Source organism: Penicillium coprophilum (genome assembly GCF_028826855.1).
Source record: "Penicillium coprophilum strain IBT 35676 chromosome Unknown utg000001l_segment0_segment0, whole genome shotgun sequence".
Classification (NCBI taxonomy): Eukaryota; Fungi; Ascomycota; class Eurotiomycetes; order Eurotiales; family Aspergillaceae; genus Penicillium; species Penicillium coprophilum.
The window spans coordinates 2,863,744-2,881,801 of NW_026622720.1; the positions used below are offsets into that span (position 1 = coordinate 2,863,744).

An 18,058-nucleotide genomic window follows, 5' to 3' on the forward strand; every position below is an offset into this window, starting at 1 on the left:
TTGAAGAGATAAGGGATCCCGTCAATGTGGGATATACTGACTACGGAGTCCTAGTCATCGAAATGGAACGGGAAGTTGATCTCCACTTCGGAGTGCTTATTGTGGGAGAACTACTTTAGTGTATTTTACCAGGCCACCCAACCCATGATCCCCAGGGCCTAGAGGTGCCATAATTCACGGTCGCCATATGCTTATTTCTCTTTAAGTGGTGATCGACTCTTTCACTACTCCGTACTCCGAGGTTGGCTATAGTAACTTATCAAGGCCTGAAGGCTGTGAAATGGTGTAAAAAACAGCTACAAATCTATAATCTCGATGTTCTATCTCGTTGAGATCTCAGAGACGTGTTGTGTATCGTAACAATACAGTCCGTGATCCACCTATCTCCATGGGAAAGGATTTGGGACATGCTTAGTAGATACCTAGCCTGTTTAGGTTGGCTGACACTAGCTCCCCATAAAGTGGTAGTCCTGCCCCCATCTTCAAGACCTTTCTATTTATCTTGACATGTGTCATGCAAATCCTGGCCTTTTAAATTTGATTAACAATCCCATCAACCCCGAGAGCAAAGATAGTACAGTCCTTCCAGATTCAGGTCGTGAGTTTCCACTTCGTCGCCACTCTTGCCCACTATCCAGGCCTAACTCTCGCACCGCGAGCAGGCTTCAAAATGGCAGAACTCCCAACACGACTGGACGGCCTCCGTCCGATGATTGAAGAGTTGATGCGCATTGGCGGAACTCCAGGACTCTCGCTCGAAGTCATGTCAAACGGCAAATCGGTCTATGAGGCAAGCTTTGGCGCCCGAGACACAGAAGCCAGTCTACCCGTCACTCATGAAACGATCTTTCCGATTTGTTCGTTGACCAAGGCGTTGACGGCGTCCGCGATGGCGATCCTTGTAGATGAGGGTAAACTCACTTGGGACACACTGGTCAAGGACGTTCTTCCAGCGTTCAATTCCCGAGACGAGACAATACAGAATCACTTGACTGTTACAGATATCCTATCTCATCGATCGGGCATGGCCTGGTGTAGTAACTTGGTTATCGGGACCGAAAACAACATTCTCATTCCAGGAAAGGATGGGCTGGAGTACATAAATTCACAGCCGCGCCTTCTTCCGTTTCGGACCGCAATGTCCTATAACAATCTAACGTATAACCTGGCGGGCTATGTCATCGAGGAAGTAAGTGGCATGTCATGGTTCGACTTTGTCCAGAGTCGCATTCTCGATCCTCTCGGCCTAGATCGAACCTACCTGAAGCCTCCACCATCGGGTATCCCAGACGTCACCCAGTGCTATAATGCACTTGATGATGCCTCCGCCGTCCGAATTCCTCGCCCTAAGGCAGGCCAAGATTGGTACTCTGGTCCCAGTGGTGGCGCATGGTCCTGCGTTCGTGATCTTTCAAAGTTATACAGAACTTTCAACGCTAGCGTTCAACATCAATTCAGCACTGGGAAGAGCGCGACCGAAGGTTCTCCTTTCAAACAGGTTTCGCATCTCACTTCCGCTAAGATTCCCATGGATCAACCCTCAAGGAATGAGCTATCATATGCACTCGGATGGGGGAGAGCCCAGCTGCCTAATAGACTGGGGCAGATTGGAATCAACCATGGTTTGATGCCTGATGGGATGCCTGTTGCTGGGAAAGGCGTTCCCTCCCAGCTTGTCTTGTTCCACCAGGGCAGCCTTCCTGGCGCCCTCGCAGTGGTGATTCTACTTCCAGACACTGATAGCATGATCATTGTTTTGTCGAACTCGTTAGCCCTAAACGATGTTCCTGATTGGGTTGGCCAACTCATCCTTGAAGAGCTCCTCGAGGTCCCGGAATCTGAGAGAAATGATTACATTCAAGCTGCTCATTCCTCGGTCGCTGAGAATTTGAAGTGGTATCCCACGCTGGAAGCGGAGCTAAGCTCGGCTCGGAAGAACGGAACATCACCTAGAGCACTGGAGTCGTATACTGGGACTTACCGGGATGACATTGGGGTCTTCAAGATTGTTGTGGATTTGGAAGACAATCAGCTCTACTGGAGGCTGCAAGGTCTTGATTCGGAGAAGTTCCCACTTGCACACTATGAAGATGACACCTTCACGTGGCTACTTCCACGAAACGAGTTATCCAGACGTGGCCGCTGGGTGGGTTCGGACCAAGGCCCAGATTTCTGGAAAGCCATCTTCCAATCGAGCGACGGTGGGCGTGTTGACAAGTTGTATTGGGCGCACGACACCGGCGTTCCGCCAGTGGAGCTGACGAAGGAGGAAAAACAATGACTGTATTCCCTGATTCTGCTGGTGTTGATTTTTGACACCTGCGACTACCCAAAATGTTATCCCGATTTCGATGGCGATCAAAGACTTCAGTTCTAGGACTTGTAACCGCCCAAACATAGGGAGATACTCAACTGTATGGGATTAAGAAGCTTGAATTCTCCATACCTGTAAACCGTCGTAGAAATAGGGATATCTTCAGTTGTATGGACTTCACAAAATCAGTGCGTGATACTTGGAGATTGTGCAAAGACATGGAGATATCTCTAACTGTATGGGAACAAAAGCTTCGTTTTCGACAGTTGAGAACGTTGAGAGTTTATAGTACATTGTATAAGGCGATGGATGGAGCGGTGCAAAACGACAGGCACGATTATTTCCCTATAAAGGGGGTTTGAACCCTGATAGCTATACATCTTCGTACCCTGATGTGACTGAAAAGGATCCACCGTCATCCTCATCTGCTCCTCCCTGCATCGCAGCAATCCCCGGAGAGGTGCCATCTCAACTCCAACAGTTCCATCAAAGGCAATGGTTGTCTCTCCTTATCGTGATTTCTCACCGCGACGAACTATTTTATAAAATACTCAAGAAGAGTATCTAAGAAGATCGCTGAGAAGACTACCGAAGAGATCTATAAATGATGTAATGCCATAGAAATGACTGTCTCTTATGTGAGAGAGACACGTCTATTTGTTTAGAGGCCCAAAGCATTATCTTTGACACGTGTGAACGCTAGAAGAACCAGGCTACCTGGCATATGTAATAGCAATCAAGGAATCAGCCTCTTATAACAGGGATTTTGAGTCCTGGTCTCTATACATCTTCGTAAACTGGACAAGGTTACGGGTGGAAAGGCAGCCGTCTCTGGCCTTAAAAGCGGTCATTTTCGCAATCCCGCAGGTTATATTCTAGGCGTAACAGCAATTTGTTGGGAAGTACTTAATGTACTGTTTCATTTGAGTCATTCATGTATATCTGCGACCTATCATCGTATCTTGATATCCTCATTTCACGGAGCATCCGGATCAGGGTTATTTCCCCAGGTGCGCGAGGTGACTCCACGAACGGCGCTGTCAGTCCCCGTAGGCTCGAGGGCAAGGACAGTAATCTCGTTCTTCTCCTTGCGAAGATAACACCATGGAAGATAAAGCGATTGCTGCGGGCCCACAGTCCAGTAGCGGCCCAAATTGACTCCATTAACCCAAACCACGCCCTTGGTCCAGTCGGGCAGCTCGAGGAAAGTATCACCAACCTTATCCAAGTCAAATGAGCCGGTGAAGAAGATAGGACCGGACGTAGCGGAGGGCTTCAGCGTTGTGTTCTCGGTAGCCTTGGGCGGTGTCGCCAAGGGTAATGGGTAGATCGCCCATTTGGAAAGCACACTCTCGCCAACTGTGACGTCGCCAACGATTCCCTTGCGCTGGTCCACAATCTCGCCGCCGTAGTTGACGCGTCCCAGGTTCTCGACTAGGATGTCGAGGACATCGCTTTCCTTCAGGTCCAGATTGACGGTTTGCGGTGTCTTGTATGTACCGTCGATCACGCCGACGCGCTTCTTGTTGACATAGACGATTAGACGATCACGGGGCTTATCACCGGCTTTGATGGCGCCCTTGACGGGTGTTGTGATGACATGTCGGTAGAGAATGAGTCCAGTCGACTGTCCGACGGCTTCCATGTTGACTGGGGATTCTTTCTCGATGGGGTCGGGGAGGGAATCAAAGATGTCTACAGATGGGGTGAGCTTGATGGATGGAATTTCAATCAATGGCTCCTCGTCTGGAAGAGCGGGGAGGGTGTCTTCCCCGACAACGGCGGCGATGGTCTTTCGGATCGCAAGGTAAATGTCGTTCCTGCGACCTGTTTCGTCGAGGGGCGCACCGTAGTCGTAGCTCGTGGTGATGGGCTGTAAGGCATCGGCCCAGTCAGCTCCATTTTGGAATCCCCAGTTGGTGCCGCCGTGGAACATGAAGAGATTGAATGAGCCGTTGTTGTTCAACAGCCACTTGACATCTGTGGTGATTTTATCAATCGCTTCCTGGTTTCCGACGTTGGATTTGTGGACGTAGTTGCTAGCCCACTGGTCGAGCCATGTGATATAGTACTCGCCATCAAGCTGGGGTCCGAGACTAGTAGGATCGGTGACATATTTGTCGCGGGCAGCAAATCCCTCATAGACGTCGCCGTCCGTCTCAGCTAAGACACCCGAGATCTGGCCACCCTTGAGCATAGCCTCGGTGCCGCCATCATTGGTGTAGAAGGGTACATCGAAAGCAGCTGTGAAGATATCCTTCAAAGCGTTCAAGTACACATGATCGCTTCCGTAGGATCCATACTCATTCTCGATTTGGACCATCAAGATGGGTCCTCCGTTGGTGACCTGGAGATCACCCACCTCCTTTGCCAGACGGTCGATGAAAGCCTTGGAGGCATCTAGGAAAGGCTTGTTGTTGTCACGAACAACCATTCCCGGAACCTCGCTGAGCCAAGCTGGGAAACCGCCCCATTCATGCTCGGCGCAAACATACGGGCCGGGCCGCAGGATCACGTTCAATCCCTTCTCCTTTGCAAGTCGGAAGTACTTTGCGATGTCATTGTTGCCGGTGTTATCCCATTCTCCTTGTTTAGGCTCAAGTTGATCCCAAAACACATAGGAGAAAATGGTATTCAGGCCCATGCCGCGTGCCTTTTCCAGGCGATCGGGCCATAGTTCGTGAGGGATGTGCTGCGGGTCCATCTGGCCACCCAGGAGGAGGTAGGGCTCTCCATGAAGAAGGAAAGTGTTATTGTCATAAGTGAATGGATCAGCTGCCTGTGCTACGGACAGCAGGCCAAAGACCAGAAGCAGAAACCCTGAGATAGATCTCTTCATGGCTTGCAGGAATGGGTTGCTGTTTACTTCCCCGGATCAATCCCATTTTATAGCTCGAACTCCAATGTGAAGATCGTAGGTGTATCCGAGATGTTATCCGACCCGATTACTACATTGACGAACAGTGCAGATCTCAACCCCCGCAGTGAGGTAGCGTAGCGCCTTGGAGTTACAGTAGTATAAATTAAAGATGCAATCTATATGGGTCTTCACTAGAAATCTCCGTATTGGTGGGATATGATCTTCCATATCATCTCCTGTCACTACATGTGCATGTGCAGTTCACATGCTGAGGTTACATATGCAATCTATCCAGGGGGACGCTTGTTTACTCCGTTCTATCTCACGGTTTTCCATTTCCATTTGAGGACTAACCTCTCGCCGCTTTTATTGTATAGAGTCGACCACCTCAATCAACCACAATTCCACCTTGTTGAATTTGTTTTATTCACGAGGCCACAAAAGGCACAAGTCTTTGGGGAGAGAAGGGGGGAGAGAAGGGAAGAAGGCGTTTCATGGTCCATTCTAGATGAAATAATAACAAAAGCTTCATGCTCCCCAGAGAATAAACAGAGGGTATCTATATACAACAACACTAGCCTGCACAGCAGAATCAAAACTAAAAGAATGTCAAAATCTAGAAAAGCTCTCTCCCAGAATGCATTTTCCATGTACAACCAAAGACCAAAATAAGAAAGCTTCATCGCATACCTATTACACGGATAATTTCTCCGTAGATGGTTCAGCATTGGGCGCGAGGGTTGCGCCATCATAAGTTTCATCAGTTACGTGAGGTGCACCATGAGGCGCACTGCCGGAGGCATCGTTGGAGATACCAAGAGGTCCATTGGAGGCTCCACTGGGGGCATCGGGGATTTTCTCGGTCTGCTCAGATGGCGTCGCCGGGGGGCTCTGCTTATCACGAGTCCAGGGCCAGACGTTGGCCTGAACGGACGCAAAACGGGTACGTGCAGTGGGTGCGCTGATATCGTCAACCCACGGGATGCCGCCTTGTCCACGGTTTTCTGCCCACGCCTTCTTCTCACGACGCAGGTCACTCTGGACCCAGGGAATTGTGATCACGGTCCAGACAATAGCCCAGGCAAACGGAAGGGTCCAGCCCAACTATACTGGAGGTTAGTCTGACTGCAATTCGAAGTTGAGTTGATTCCCGCTTACCGTGAATGCAACATTTTCCTGAACCGTGAAGACCACTGCGGTAATGGCGGCGGCGAATATGATGGATCCTCCACTCCAGAAACAGTTCATCTCGAAGAGCATACGGCGGAAATAAGGACTCGATAGGTATCGAGTTCGTAGAGCATATCGATATATCTGCCCACCACCACCGTCGACTGCCACCACGTCTTCAATAAGCGCATACAATGCAGTGGGCATAACGGAGCCTTTGGGCGTGGAGGAAATTCGGAACGGGGCCTTGAAGCCCATCATACGGAAAATGTCGAGAGAAAGGTAGACGATGCCGAAGTAGAACATGACGGTTGGTAGGACCATGGCGATGAGGCGCACTATTGAAGCGGTCAGTATGATACAGATGGCACGATGTCATAGTGGGGTGGTCTAACCGTATGGTTCTTCAGGAACCGATCCACTGCGAACTTGTTAGCTCCTTGTTCCCCTCTGCTCCTATGATCTGTGCTAGACTTACACGACTAATTCGACCGCTAGAATCAACCACACAATGGTGAAGTTGATTTGAAAGAAATCCAGCTACCGAGAGGTGTCAGTCAATGGTCTATAATCAACCCTAGGTTGAAACTTACCCATGATACACGAGAGTTCAGGGGTCGGGCCCTGGAGTTTTTGCGGAATAGATTGTGTAGGCGGTAAAAGTATTCGAAGACCGAGACTCCTCCAAGTGATGCGGTGACAATCGAGAAGACTGCACATTGAGATTAGCAATCTAAACGGAGTGTATCTATTCCACGCAAAACATACCCACGTTGTGTGATAGATCCGTGAGATACCAAAGACACCAATATAGAATCAAGGGCTGAGCCAAGGTATCAATCACAAAGATGGTCCAGAAAAAGGCGATCGACTTTTTCCTGGTGCGCAACGAGTATGGGAGCGGAGGAGGCTCCGAGGTGGGTGTTGGGACGGTTCCTTCTTCCATCGGTGTGGCAAAGCGCTGTTGATAGGTTCGGGGGAAACACGCGGTTGTTTGGTGAAGGAGGGATTTATTAGGACATGGCGAGCATGTAATGTTAAATCTGAATGGTTTTCCAAAGGGGAAAAATCCAAGAACAGTCCAGAGGCGAATGTAAATCAGTCTAGGAAATTTTGGCCGGAAACAACGGAGACAGGTACTTCCGTTGTCATACAAATTTGGCTGTGATCCCAGGTACCTGACGTAAGGGCCTATGATGTCATTCAAAACATCAAACCATCCGGGCGAAACTGATATCTTCAATGTCTTGTACCTCGTATGCCTTGTGCGTGTGCCTCGTTATGTCTCGTGCTTCTCCTTTTGATTTTCGCCTTTCGCCTACATCTTACTTGCCAAGTCTTATTTTGCCTCTTGACATTATGATTGTAAAAATTATCATTTAATCGTCTCCCTATGTAGCATCTAGTAAGGAATCTGGGAACGATGTCAGTATGTAGTAGACACGTCTTCATACGGTGTATAAGAATAGTCCCTAGGTATGCACAAATATGTAGAAAACAGGGAACCTCGGGAGACCTGAAAGTGACATCGGTTGATTCGGACGCCGATCCCGACCTAGACCCCGTTTGTTGTGCTCATAAATGCCCTATGATCTACTCCGTATGAATGTACAACATACATTCTATAGAGCTGTGTCGTGGGTCCCACAACATACTACCCCGTACATCTTAATGCAATGTTAAACAATTGAATAAACCTGCTCTCACTTTTCTTTCAAAACGAATACTATATGGATCTAAAAATACCTTGGCTTCGTTGGAGAAGATTGGAAGACGGTGGCGAGAACAGCTTGGCACTGTGGATACCTGTTTTTACAATATCCAAAGTGCTTTGGATTCCAAGAAACCTCGGAAGGACCAGGGACCTCTGAAATCCAATAGAATTGTTACAATCAAAAGGCCTTTATTGGTCGAGTTAATAGACCCTTCAATAATCATTGATTCAATAATCATTGAAGATGCCCGACAAACAAGGCATCAATAGCCATTGTTAAAGATAAGATAAGGTCATGTGACATGACAATCGCCGTTTTTGCAGAATTGGTGAGCTCCGGCGTTCGAGTCCTCCCCTTCAGAAAATTTCTATCCTTCTTTAATTCTTCCCCTACCCACATTCTTTCTTTTCTCATTTCTAATCTTCCTCTTTCGATCCCAAAAAAAGAGATGTAGCCATGCCTGGTGTACAACATCTTATCGACTTCGTGCTGAACGAAGTCGCACTCTGCGGCAATCAAGGTGTGTATAGTCTCTTCACTAGGACCCACTTTTCCTCACCCCGGAGACGCATGTCATGTCGCATGTGGATTTTCAATGTCACCAAAATTATGTCGAAAGCCCAAAGCAAAATGTTGGAACATGTTGAATTCCTGTCATACTTACACTTTCGGGACTTTGTCATGACGGGGTTGAGTCTGCGTTCTTGCGGCGCAGACCTAATGCCGATCTATATCCTTCTCAAGCCCTGATTGGGCGTTGTTATTGTTATACATACTTTATAGAAGACTAACAGACACCAAGGCGCAACCTTATCCGATCTACTCCAAGCTATTGATGATTACCATACCCAGTCTCGCGAAACGACTGAAATAACCCAAAAAATTGATCATCGTTTCAAAGAGAAGGTCTGGTCCTGGCTCACGGCTAACCCTGAGGTGTCCATCGGCCAGCACAATGAGTGGAACCATCTCACCTTAGATGAAGCCGAGCAGCTTGCCTCACAAAAAATCGAGAGTCATGACGACAATGATCCCGAAGGCACTCAAGCTGGAGATCAGAACTCTGCCCTACCGCCGCTTCGAATCTATGTCTCAGAAGAGAGAACCTGGGTCGCCATCACTGGCCATCCACCAGACGAGTCCAAGGTACTACCACTTGAATTTGTCTTATTGTCGGTGATCGCTTCACGCAAATCAAAGGGTATCGTGCAGCCAGACCTGGTGAAGATCAGTGGCCAGGACAAACGGTCTGTTCCGAAGCGTACCGATGCTTTACAAAGAAAGGGCTACATCGACAAGCGACCTGTTCAAACCAAAACGGCTCGAACTAGTCTCTGCACACTGCAGCGATTCTACCGCCAAACTACAAGTGTTCAAACGAAAGAAGAAGAACCACAATCGAAGAACATGATTGATTTCGACAGCTTCAACAAAAGCCTATTCGATATTCTCCGGGAGCACCAGTTGATTGCACGCAATGATTTGAAACGACTTCTGGGATTTGATGACCACTGGCGTTGGAAAGTCTTGTCCCGTGCGCTCCGCAAGTGGGAGCGGATAGGTGTGGTGCAACGTGTGAGAGCCGAATCACAATACGAAAGAATGCATCCGTGTGTCAAGCTCCTACGAGATCCCACAAAGCAAGATCTGGATCTTTTCCATGAGTTTAATTTCGATGTTTTGAACAAGCATGGGGTACGAGCCAAAGGAACCAAATTTACCCCGGACCAAGACCAAGACATGGAGTTGGAGAGCCTGAGCAAAATGCCGCTTAGTCCAGAGCATGGTGGAGTGGACCAGATTAAAGAGAATGCTGGGGATGCTGTACGCATTGTACCCTCTTGGACTCCGGATCGTAATATCTACAACCAGATCTTTGACATTGTTGAAAGAGCAGGCACAACAGGCATCACCAACCAGGTAAGCTCGTTATTCATAAAATGAAGGTTCTCTTAGCTAACAAAAGAAATAAGACCCTCAACTGGACCTGCTTTGGGTCTTTTTACAAGAGACCTGCTGAAAGTATGGTGCATCGCTTGGTCGACCTTTGGCAAGTGGCCCAGCCACTACATCTCCGCCATTACGCCATCGTTCGAGATATGGCAATGAAGAAGACCATCATGTTTTATGTCCATTATTCGGCAAACAACTTCGCAAAACTCGTTGAAGCTGGCCAGGCATCATGGGAGGCCGTTGAAATTCCAGTCAAGAAAGCCAAATCGCTAAAAATCGAGGCTCCGCCTTTTGGTGCTCTTCCCCAACTTGATGAGCACGGATTCCCCAAAAAGGCATTTCCAAAGAATATGTTGAAGGATCCATATTCAACTCTACTCGACGGGGTTATGGCTGTCAAACCGCCCAACTATCTCCTTTCTTCGAGCGACCCGTTTGTTGTTGAACTACCAAGCGGTCAACATGGTATGATCGCCCCTTATTTCCTTGATTTCCATGAGAGAAATTACCATAATTCTAACATTGCGCCTCAGTGATCCGTACACGTACTGATAGACTACCGCCTGGCTCCAAGCAGCAATATGAGCCCCGTTTCCGGCCCAAGGGACGACCGAAAGGCCGGCTGAACCGTGCAACCGTGGAAAAGCTTGCCAGAGAAGCCAAATCCAAAGAACCCAAGGCCAAAGCATCTAAGCCCAAAGAAGCTGGAGCCGAGGAGACCGAAGCTAAAGAATTTGGATCCAGAGACGAAGCTAGCGAATCTGAAGTCAGAGAGTCTCAAGTCCTGGAATCCGCAATTGAACTCAAGCTGGAGCCGAGCCAGGGTTACGGCTGGGAATATGTCGAGGACATCCCACGAGCCAAAAGAGCTAAAATTAAGCACGACAGCCTCAGGGGATTATCAAAGCAGGAGAAGTTTGAAGCACTTGGCATGGATGAGACTTGGACGGAATACAAAGCTCTTGTCATGGATAAACCTGCTCCTGGTGTGTATGTGACTCCCCACGGCCGAAGAAGACCGGCTGGCAAGGCCCGAGGTCGCCCGAGACAGAGTCGAATTGCGATCTTCAAATCACCAAAGCTAGCATCAATGTCTTGGTTTGTCAAGGACTTAGATGACTCGAGTGATGATGACAAGGCAGATGATGCTGCTACTACCACTCGGGCATCAGAGAGCCTTGCTCCCGAAGCTGCACGTTCAATGATCAACTCCGAGGAGCCCGTCATGACTCCCACCCCAAAGACCTCGACGGGAGCCAAGAGAACTCTGCCTGATCAGCTAGCGGACTCGCCCATACTTTCTAAACGACCTCGTATTCGCACAGGCCGGAATGGAAGCAGTGAAAGCCCCTTGAAGGATGCCAATGCGGCATTGCCCGAAGATGTAGTTCCAGCACCCCAAGAGGGTTCAATCAAAGCGAGTACACCGCGCCATCGTGACAAGAGTGCCAGCGTTCACCTATACGAAGAGGAGCAAGCCGGGACTCCATCAAAACGACGCCGCGTAGCACCCTCCGACCGCAGCGATAACAACCAGACTCTACAATCTCCGACACCCCGTCCATCCGCTGTTCCGACACCGCGATCAGGCTCACTGGTCCCCCAGAAATTTAATTTTGGCACCAAGCCTGCAAAAAAGCCACGTGTTCGGAACAGAATCAACATCAGAACCATGAAAATTCCAGGGGAGGAAGAATCGGGATCCTCAAAGTTCTCGACTGCGAGAGGTGGATCTATCAGTGTCCTTCGAAGAAAGCTCATCATGGAAATCATGGAAAAAGCCAATGGTGTATACCCCGCGGGCACTGCAATGTGGTATCCATTTGTCACTGCATGGATGAAGTTCCATCCCAATGAAAAACCAGACATGCGGACTATCAATACTGCATGCAAGCAACTAATTGATGCTGGCCAGCTCCGGCAGTTGACTTTCAGCGGCAGGGACACAAGAAAAGTGATGGTGACGAGGACATTGTTGTTGAAGCCTGAAATGTCACCAGACGATCCGCTGGTGAAAGAGATGCAGAGCAAGATCTTGGCTACTGATTTCCACGAGTCTCGGCCCTTCTTTGCGGTCAATGTCGAAATGGATCCGAATCTGACAAGAAATAGTGTTCGACCACACGGTGCACCTGCCCGTGCACAGAGATTCTCTTTCCCCGTCGAACAAGGGACCCAGGTTCACTTACAACAGAAACCTATCTCTATTGTGAACTTGGAGGCAAGAAGAAGGAGACAGGCACAGGCGAATTTCATCAAACGCCTGGAAGCCCAAGCAGCTAAGGCTGCCAAGGTTGCTGAAGAAATGGATAAATTGCCTGACGTTCCTGGAGTTCAGCGACTCATGACACTTGCACGCCCTCCTGAATTGGATCTTGATGCTCATCCGAACACATCAATCATTCGTCCATATGTTCGAACAGGTACACGTGGTCCTGGAAAGCAAAAGCTCATCATACATCCCAAACGCGTGATGAAACCAATCTCCGCCATCGGAGCGTATGCCATGTTGATGAATCCAGTGCAGCAATTTGATCCATCTACGGGGACTTTCTCCACAGGGTCGTGCTCAGCCAAACGCAGAAGGGGTAGGCCCGTGACAGAAAGACAACCGGCCGTGAACATTGAGAAATCCGTCAATGAGTTATCTAGACTAGCCCATGACGAACCAGAGCTGCCAGAAATGCCTATGGCTGTCAAATCCAAAGTTTTACGCTCGAGATTCGATCAAAAGACCAAGAAGATCCTCGAATGGGAGCTTCATCACTCAAATCTCTTTGAAGCGAACCTTGAAGGCCAGCAGTTCATCGACCAAACCGTTCAGGATGGTTTCGACCCAGCGCCGATCAATGGCGATATTCGCTTTGATATTGACATGCCCCCTCCTCCGAAACAGCCTGAAGTGGAACCGGATTTGCCAGTCCGGCGTAGCGATGTCCGTCGTCAGCGCCAGTCTCTACTTCAGCCTCCTGTAATAACCACACCGAAAGAGGAGACACCCAAACGCGCACCAAAACCAAGACGGACACGAGCCCCGCGTGCTCCTCCAACAGACCGCCGTCTGGCTAAGCTCGATGATACTGCAACACCTGACAAAGAAACACAGTCCGCGACGCCAGCGACCTCCAAACGCATTCGCCGACAGCGGTTCGTGCGCCCGCTCTCCGAGGATCTCAAACAAAAGCTGGCGGTTGCTCTCGTCGTCGTTCGTGTGCTTGCAGGCGGAGCAGAATCAAGAGTGATCGATTGGAATCTTTTGACGAAAGCCTTCCCAAATGAAGACCCGTCTTTTATCGAAGCGCGAGCGCGTCAGACACTTAACAAGAATCGCTTGCAGATTACAAAGATGCATCGTGATTTCCAGGAGTGCTTCCTTGAAGCCTACGAAAAGGATGAAGTCCCACGTATTGACTATTCCGATTTGGACAACTATGATTGGCCTGCCCTGGTTGAATGGGCAAGCACTCGGCTACATATGTCTCCATCCGAACGGGCTCCAGATCTTCCAGCAACACGGGAGCAATTCGAGAGTGTTTTCGATTTACGCGAGGATGCTCTTACGGCAGGCGATGAATTGTACCAAGCTGTGCACGGTGTCACTATCAACCACAAACGCAACTTGATGGCACGCAATCCATTTGCTGTACCTGTCGAGGATGAATCACGCATCCAGTCGGATCCACGAAAAGCTCATGCTGAACAACTTGAGACTGCGAAGACTTGGGTCCGTGCAAATATCATCACCGCAGAAGAAACCTATCGACCCAATGAGTCGAGTGATATCCTGCAACGCTTTGGTGATCGACTCATCACCACCGCGACGCAGACACTGATCAACGATCGTGTTATCAGCTCAACAACCCGTGGCCGCGTCAATCCAGGACGTAATTACGATATCTCAGAATATTTCCTGCAGACACTGAGCCGCAAACGTGCCGTCGAAAGCTCCCAGCTGCGCCGTGCGGCTCATTTCAAATCAAACACGCTAGATCTCCAATTCCGGACCACCGGTGCTTTCGATATCGAGTATGCTGCAGAAGACGGCGATATCCTCGCATTGATCAATCTCTACGCTTCGGGCGCCATTCAAATGCGACCTCGTGATGCCCCTCGCGCCAAGTTCGGTCTCACCGATGGCGGATACGAAACTCGACAGATGGACAAGAAACATTTCCGGTTCCCCGTCGAGGTTACTCCCACCGCAAAATACCGCTACGGTAATCCGGTCCATAACAAAGCTGCAGCTGTGATCCTTCCACCCGCACCCTCATCCGCAGGCACGGGAATTCCACCAAAGAATCCCCTTTGGTACGATATCAATGGAGAGTTCGTGCGCCGTCTCTGGGATTTGGTAATTGGCCCCGTCCTCGGGTGCCTGACAACACGCCCTGGTATCAAGGCCGTCAGCATTTCTAACATGATCAAACCCACCATGGGCACATGGGAAACCGTGCTGATGCTGCAATGGCTGGAGGAAGTTGGCATTGTCAAGGCTGACGGCGAGGGAGAGATGGCCTGCTGGAGTTTACAGGAGTCTTGGTGGATGATTCTATCTTGATTTTCTCACAACTGAATTCGAATGTAATATTACATCTATGCACGAACATACGTGCTAACCATACTCCTCAAGAATAGTCAAAAAAATGAAAAAAGAACAAGGAGATGGTTCATTTCAATGATGCTGTGTGCTTGAATCAAAAACTATCTAGAGGTATACCATGGATGAACTCCTGTAATGTAATCCCAAACGCCCGCATAGTCGAAATAAAGAAAATGCTCAACATAAACCCTCAAGTCTTTTACAGATCGTCGACGTTCGCCACTCGGCGCAATATCAACAAGACAAGAGCAATGACCACCCCAATGATAGCCCGGTCCAGCCAGACACCTTCAGATGGAGACTCCGTCGAGGCCAGTTGAGGGGAGCCTGTCTGCGTAGGAATATCAGCCGCACCCGGTGCCTGTACAGTAGACAGCTGTGACTGGGCTTGTGCTTGTGCCTGTGCCTGCACCGCTGGCACCGGTGCAGGCGCAGAAGGAGCCGAAACAGTTTCCGCAGCTGGAGGACTCTCTACAGCACCACCCGCTGGACCTTGGTCCTCAGCTCCAACAGGAGCATCATGCCCACTCGAAGTCGGAGCCTGAGCATCAGCCTCGGCCTCGGCCGTCTCCCGCTGACCCTCGACACCAGCACCACTAACGCCCTCAACCTCACCCTCAACCTCAATCCCACGCTCCCTACAAATCCTCCACAACTCCTTCATAGCCTCTAAATTCTCAACCCCACACTCCCGACACCGCCAACCAAGCGAAAGTCGCGCATACTCCCTGCGCAACTCATCATTTCCCTCCATCCCACCAACCTGCCCCTGGCTCTCCGAACTAAAGATCTCAGACCGGATCCCCAGTAGCGCAGTGCGCACACCCCAAGCGGGCTGCCATGTCTCCTCGTGGTGTCCGGAGATACTGAGGCAGATTTCGCGATTGACCTCGAAACGGCCGGAGGGCGTTAAGAAGCGGAACGAGGGCGGGCGAAGTGGATATGTAGCTGGGAAGGTGATGCGACCGTGGTAGAGGCCTTGGGCGTAGGGGGGAGGGAGAGGGTGGTCCGGCAAGAGTGAAGTGCCAGTCGTGGAGGTTTGAGTCGCTTATCGGGGCGGCTGTGAAGTATGGGCTTGGGTTTTTGTGGAGGTCGGTGCTTTCTTTTAGGAGGCGGCGGGTTGAAGGGGAAGACATTTTGGAATTGGATTCTACTGGAGGTTGAAGTCCAAGGTTGCAGTCTGAGAGTTAGGAGAGGAAACAAGAGAAATGATGACAGTTGTCCTGCAGGTTGCGGGTGATGATGTTATTGGGCAGGGAACGGGCGAGGTTCAGTAATGTTCACGCATGTCTGAAAGAAATCAATAGTTGATTTGTAGAGCGTAGGAATCGAGTAATGCTCATAATCCTAATACTAATTTTGTAAATATTTATATCGGGGCGCATATACTTGGACATACTTCATAGATGATATAGATGCTTTCAGAATGATACAACGCCTTCATGATGCTACAGAGAAATGCTAGATACAATCACTTGGATTTTAGTCCCAATCCCGCCATTCATCAGTGTCACGATTTGTAGCTTGCTGGCGGCCAGCGCCCGGATCCAACAACCCGTTTCCTTCCACATCATCCCCATAATCACTATCGCCGGGCCTCGGCCGCGGCGACCGAGGTGCAAGAGTCTGCATCGACACCGAGGTTGGAGGCCGATCAGGTGTGCTGCCGCGATTTGGCATCCGTTGCGGCTGTGCGGCGCCTTCCCTCCAACTATTACTGTTGTCGAGATTGCGTTGATACAACTCGCGATAGTACTGCTGTTCCTCGGTGGATTCCTGTTCCCGACGCTGTCGCATGTGCTCACGCGCTTCTAGAAATTTAGCACTGGGCTCCCAGTGCCAGCCGTCGCCGGTGGTATTGCAAATGGGCACAGCCCACAGGAGGGGGCGGTCCCCGAAGAGGTGGAGTAGATTACGTCGCCAGCCGTGGTCAAACGCGCTGGGCATCTTTTCGTTGTCTTCGTCGTTTTGGTACTCCTCGTACCGCGAGTGCTCGCGCTGTCGCTCCATTTCGGCGTATGACCGAGTCAATGCTTGCTGCGCTGGCGTGAGGCCGTTGCCTGAACCGTCCGGAGGCCCTGATGGGCGCGGCATAGGATACATTTGTTCTTCGCCCTCCTCGACTCGGGTGACTCCCGGAATTGCATTAGCGTGGGCATCGATGATTCGATTGCCATATTCGTGCAGTCGGTTTGAGAGGCTTTCTTCGCCCGGCTCGCCCCAATAGTTATTACTGGGTGCCTGTTCATTCCGCTGCCTATTGAGCGCTCTGCGCAAAGGCGACACATACCGGGTTCTTTCCAGACATTCTATAGTAGTGGTTCCCCGTATAGCCAGGCTGATATGCCAGGCTGTGAACCCGCCCAGAACCAATCCGATGATGCCTCCCAGGATGGCCAGCAGCACCACATTGACCGGGAGAATAGTATCCATGTACTGTGTGTCGTTCAGAATCTCGGTCCAGACCCACACGGCCGCGATGGCAAAAACAACCCAACAGAATATCGAGGTGTAGATTAGAAATAGCAGGAATGCCTTGTAATTATGCAATCCGACACAGGTTGCTAGCCAAGGACAGTGGTGGTCCATCTTGAGGACACATCGTTTGCACGTCGAGCAGTGGTGTGCGCGGTCCGGCTTCGGACACTGGCATTTTTTGCAGTAGCGTGATTCACCAGTCGAGGTGACGGTATATGATGTGAACTCCGGGTGCTCGGAGGGAGGGAGGGCGCTGTACTCATGACGGTCGGCCCCACTAGAGGTCGAGAGCGGTGACCCTGGGTCAGTGAAAACGGCGACCGTATACGAGAAGTTGAGAAATGCGTAAAGGGAAAATGCGAGGATGGAGCTCGGGATACCTGCCGACATGTTAGTACAACCGGATACATGGCTCCGTCCGAGTCCGATATCATACCGATCCAGTCACTCCGTGATGGCTTGATGCCGATGCTGACGGCGACGTATACCGCCCATGTGGTGAGACCGTAGACGAAGAAGAGTGGAAAGCAGCTTGCCGCTGCACAACAGTATCGTTCACAGCGGAGGGCCCAGGCTCGAGGACGTCGTTTGGGCCACGAGGGCGAAGTCGGGGGTGACGAGGCCAAGGTGGCCATGACTGAGGGTTTATGGCACAGGGGAAAGGAGGTTGAGCATCGAGGAGTTTCAGGGGATCTGTTCCATTATAGACAATTGGAACCCATAAGAAAGGTTTCAGAAGCGAGGGTTACAGTATGCGATGAGAATATGTATTAGGTGAGATGGTACGGTACGGTAAACTGACGGTAATTATTGCTCCGCCACAGCCCCAGCCACGAAAGGTACGAAGTATAGCGCATCATATCTGCCTATTTAGGGAGCAAAATTCTATTTCCGGTGGTCCATTTTCAGGAACTGGGGATCAGGAACAGGGGATATCAATTGTAAAGTAATTTTGTAGATGGATATTG

General features: G+C 50.1%; 6 protein-coding genes across 6 annotated transcripts; 2 read left to right on the forward strand and 4 right to left on the reverse strand.

Moving 5' to 3' along the window:
• Positions 1-670: 670 nt before the first annotated feature.
• N7500_001084 (uncharacterized protein) lies at positions 671-2,281 on the forward strand (the record flags this gene model as incomplete). The annotated part of the gene is made up of 1 exon (XM_056672230.1): positions 671-2,281. One exon carries the CDS (start codon positions 671-673, stop codon positions 2,279-2,281), a length of 1,611 nt encoding a protein of 536 aa, XP_056537803.1.
• A 1,009-nt stretch (positions 2,282-3,290) lies between these two features.
• Positions 3,291-5,153, reverse strand: N7500_001085 (Glycoside hydrolase family 35; the record flags this gene model as incomplete). Its single annotated transcript, XM_056672231.1, has 1 exon — positions 3,291-5,153. One exon carries the CDS (start codon positions 5,151-5,153, stop codon positions 3,291-3,293), a length of 1,863 nt encoding a protein of 620 aa, XP_056537804.1.
• Positions 5,154-5,867: 714 nt separating this feature from the next.
• N7500_001086 (uncharacterized protein) lies at positions 5,868-7,290 on the reverse strand (the record flags this gene model as incomplete). The annotated part of the gene is made up of 6 exons (XM_056672232.1): positions 5,868-6,278; positions 6,333-6,682; positions 6,740-6,765; positions 6,823-6,884; positions 6,938-7,056; positions 7,113-7,290. 6 exons carry the CDS (start codon positions 7,288-7,290, stop codon positions 5,868-5,870), a joined length of 1,146 nt encoding a protein of 381 aa, XP_056537805.1.
• A 1,225-nt stretch (positions 7,291-8,515) lies between these two features.
• On the forward strand, positions 8,516-14,570 carry N7500_001087 (uncharacterized protein; the record flags this gene model as incomplete). Its single annotated transcript, XM_056672233.1, has 4 exons — positions 8,516-8,579; positions 8,862-9,979; positions 10,033-10,477; positions 10,546-14,570. The coding sequence occupies 4 exons, from the start codon at positions 8,516-8,518 to the stop codon at positions 14,568-14,570; spliced, it is 5,652 nt and encodes a 1,883-aa protein (XP_056537806.1).
• A 241-nt stretch (positions 14,571-14,811) lies between these two features.
• On the reverse strand, positions 14,812-15,748 carry N7500_001088 (uncharacterized protein; the record flags this gene model as incomplete). Its single annotated transcript, XM_056672234.1, has 2 exons — positions 14,812-15,478; positions 15,510-15,748. 2 exons carry the CDS (start codon positions 15,746-15,748, stop codon positions 14,812-14,814), a joined length of 906 nt encoding a protein of 301 aa, XP_056537807.1.
• A 346-nt stretch (positions 15,749-16,094) lies between these two features.
• N7500_001089 (DHHC family palmitoyltransferase) lies at positions 16,095-17,725 on the reverse strand (the record flags this gene model as incomplete). The annotated part of the gene is made up of 2 exons (XM_056672235.1): positions 16,095-17,470; positions 17,527-17,725. 2 exons carry the CDS (start codon positions 17,723-17,725, stop codon positions 16,095-16,097), a joined length of 1,575 nt encoding a protein of 524 aa, XP_056537808.1.
• Between the last annotated feature and the right edge of the window lie 333 nt (positions 17,726-18,058).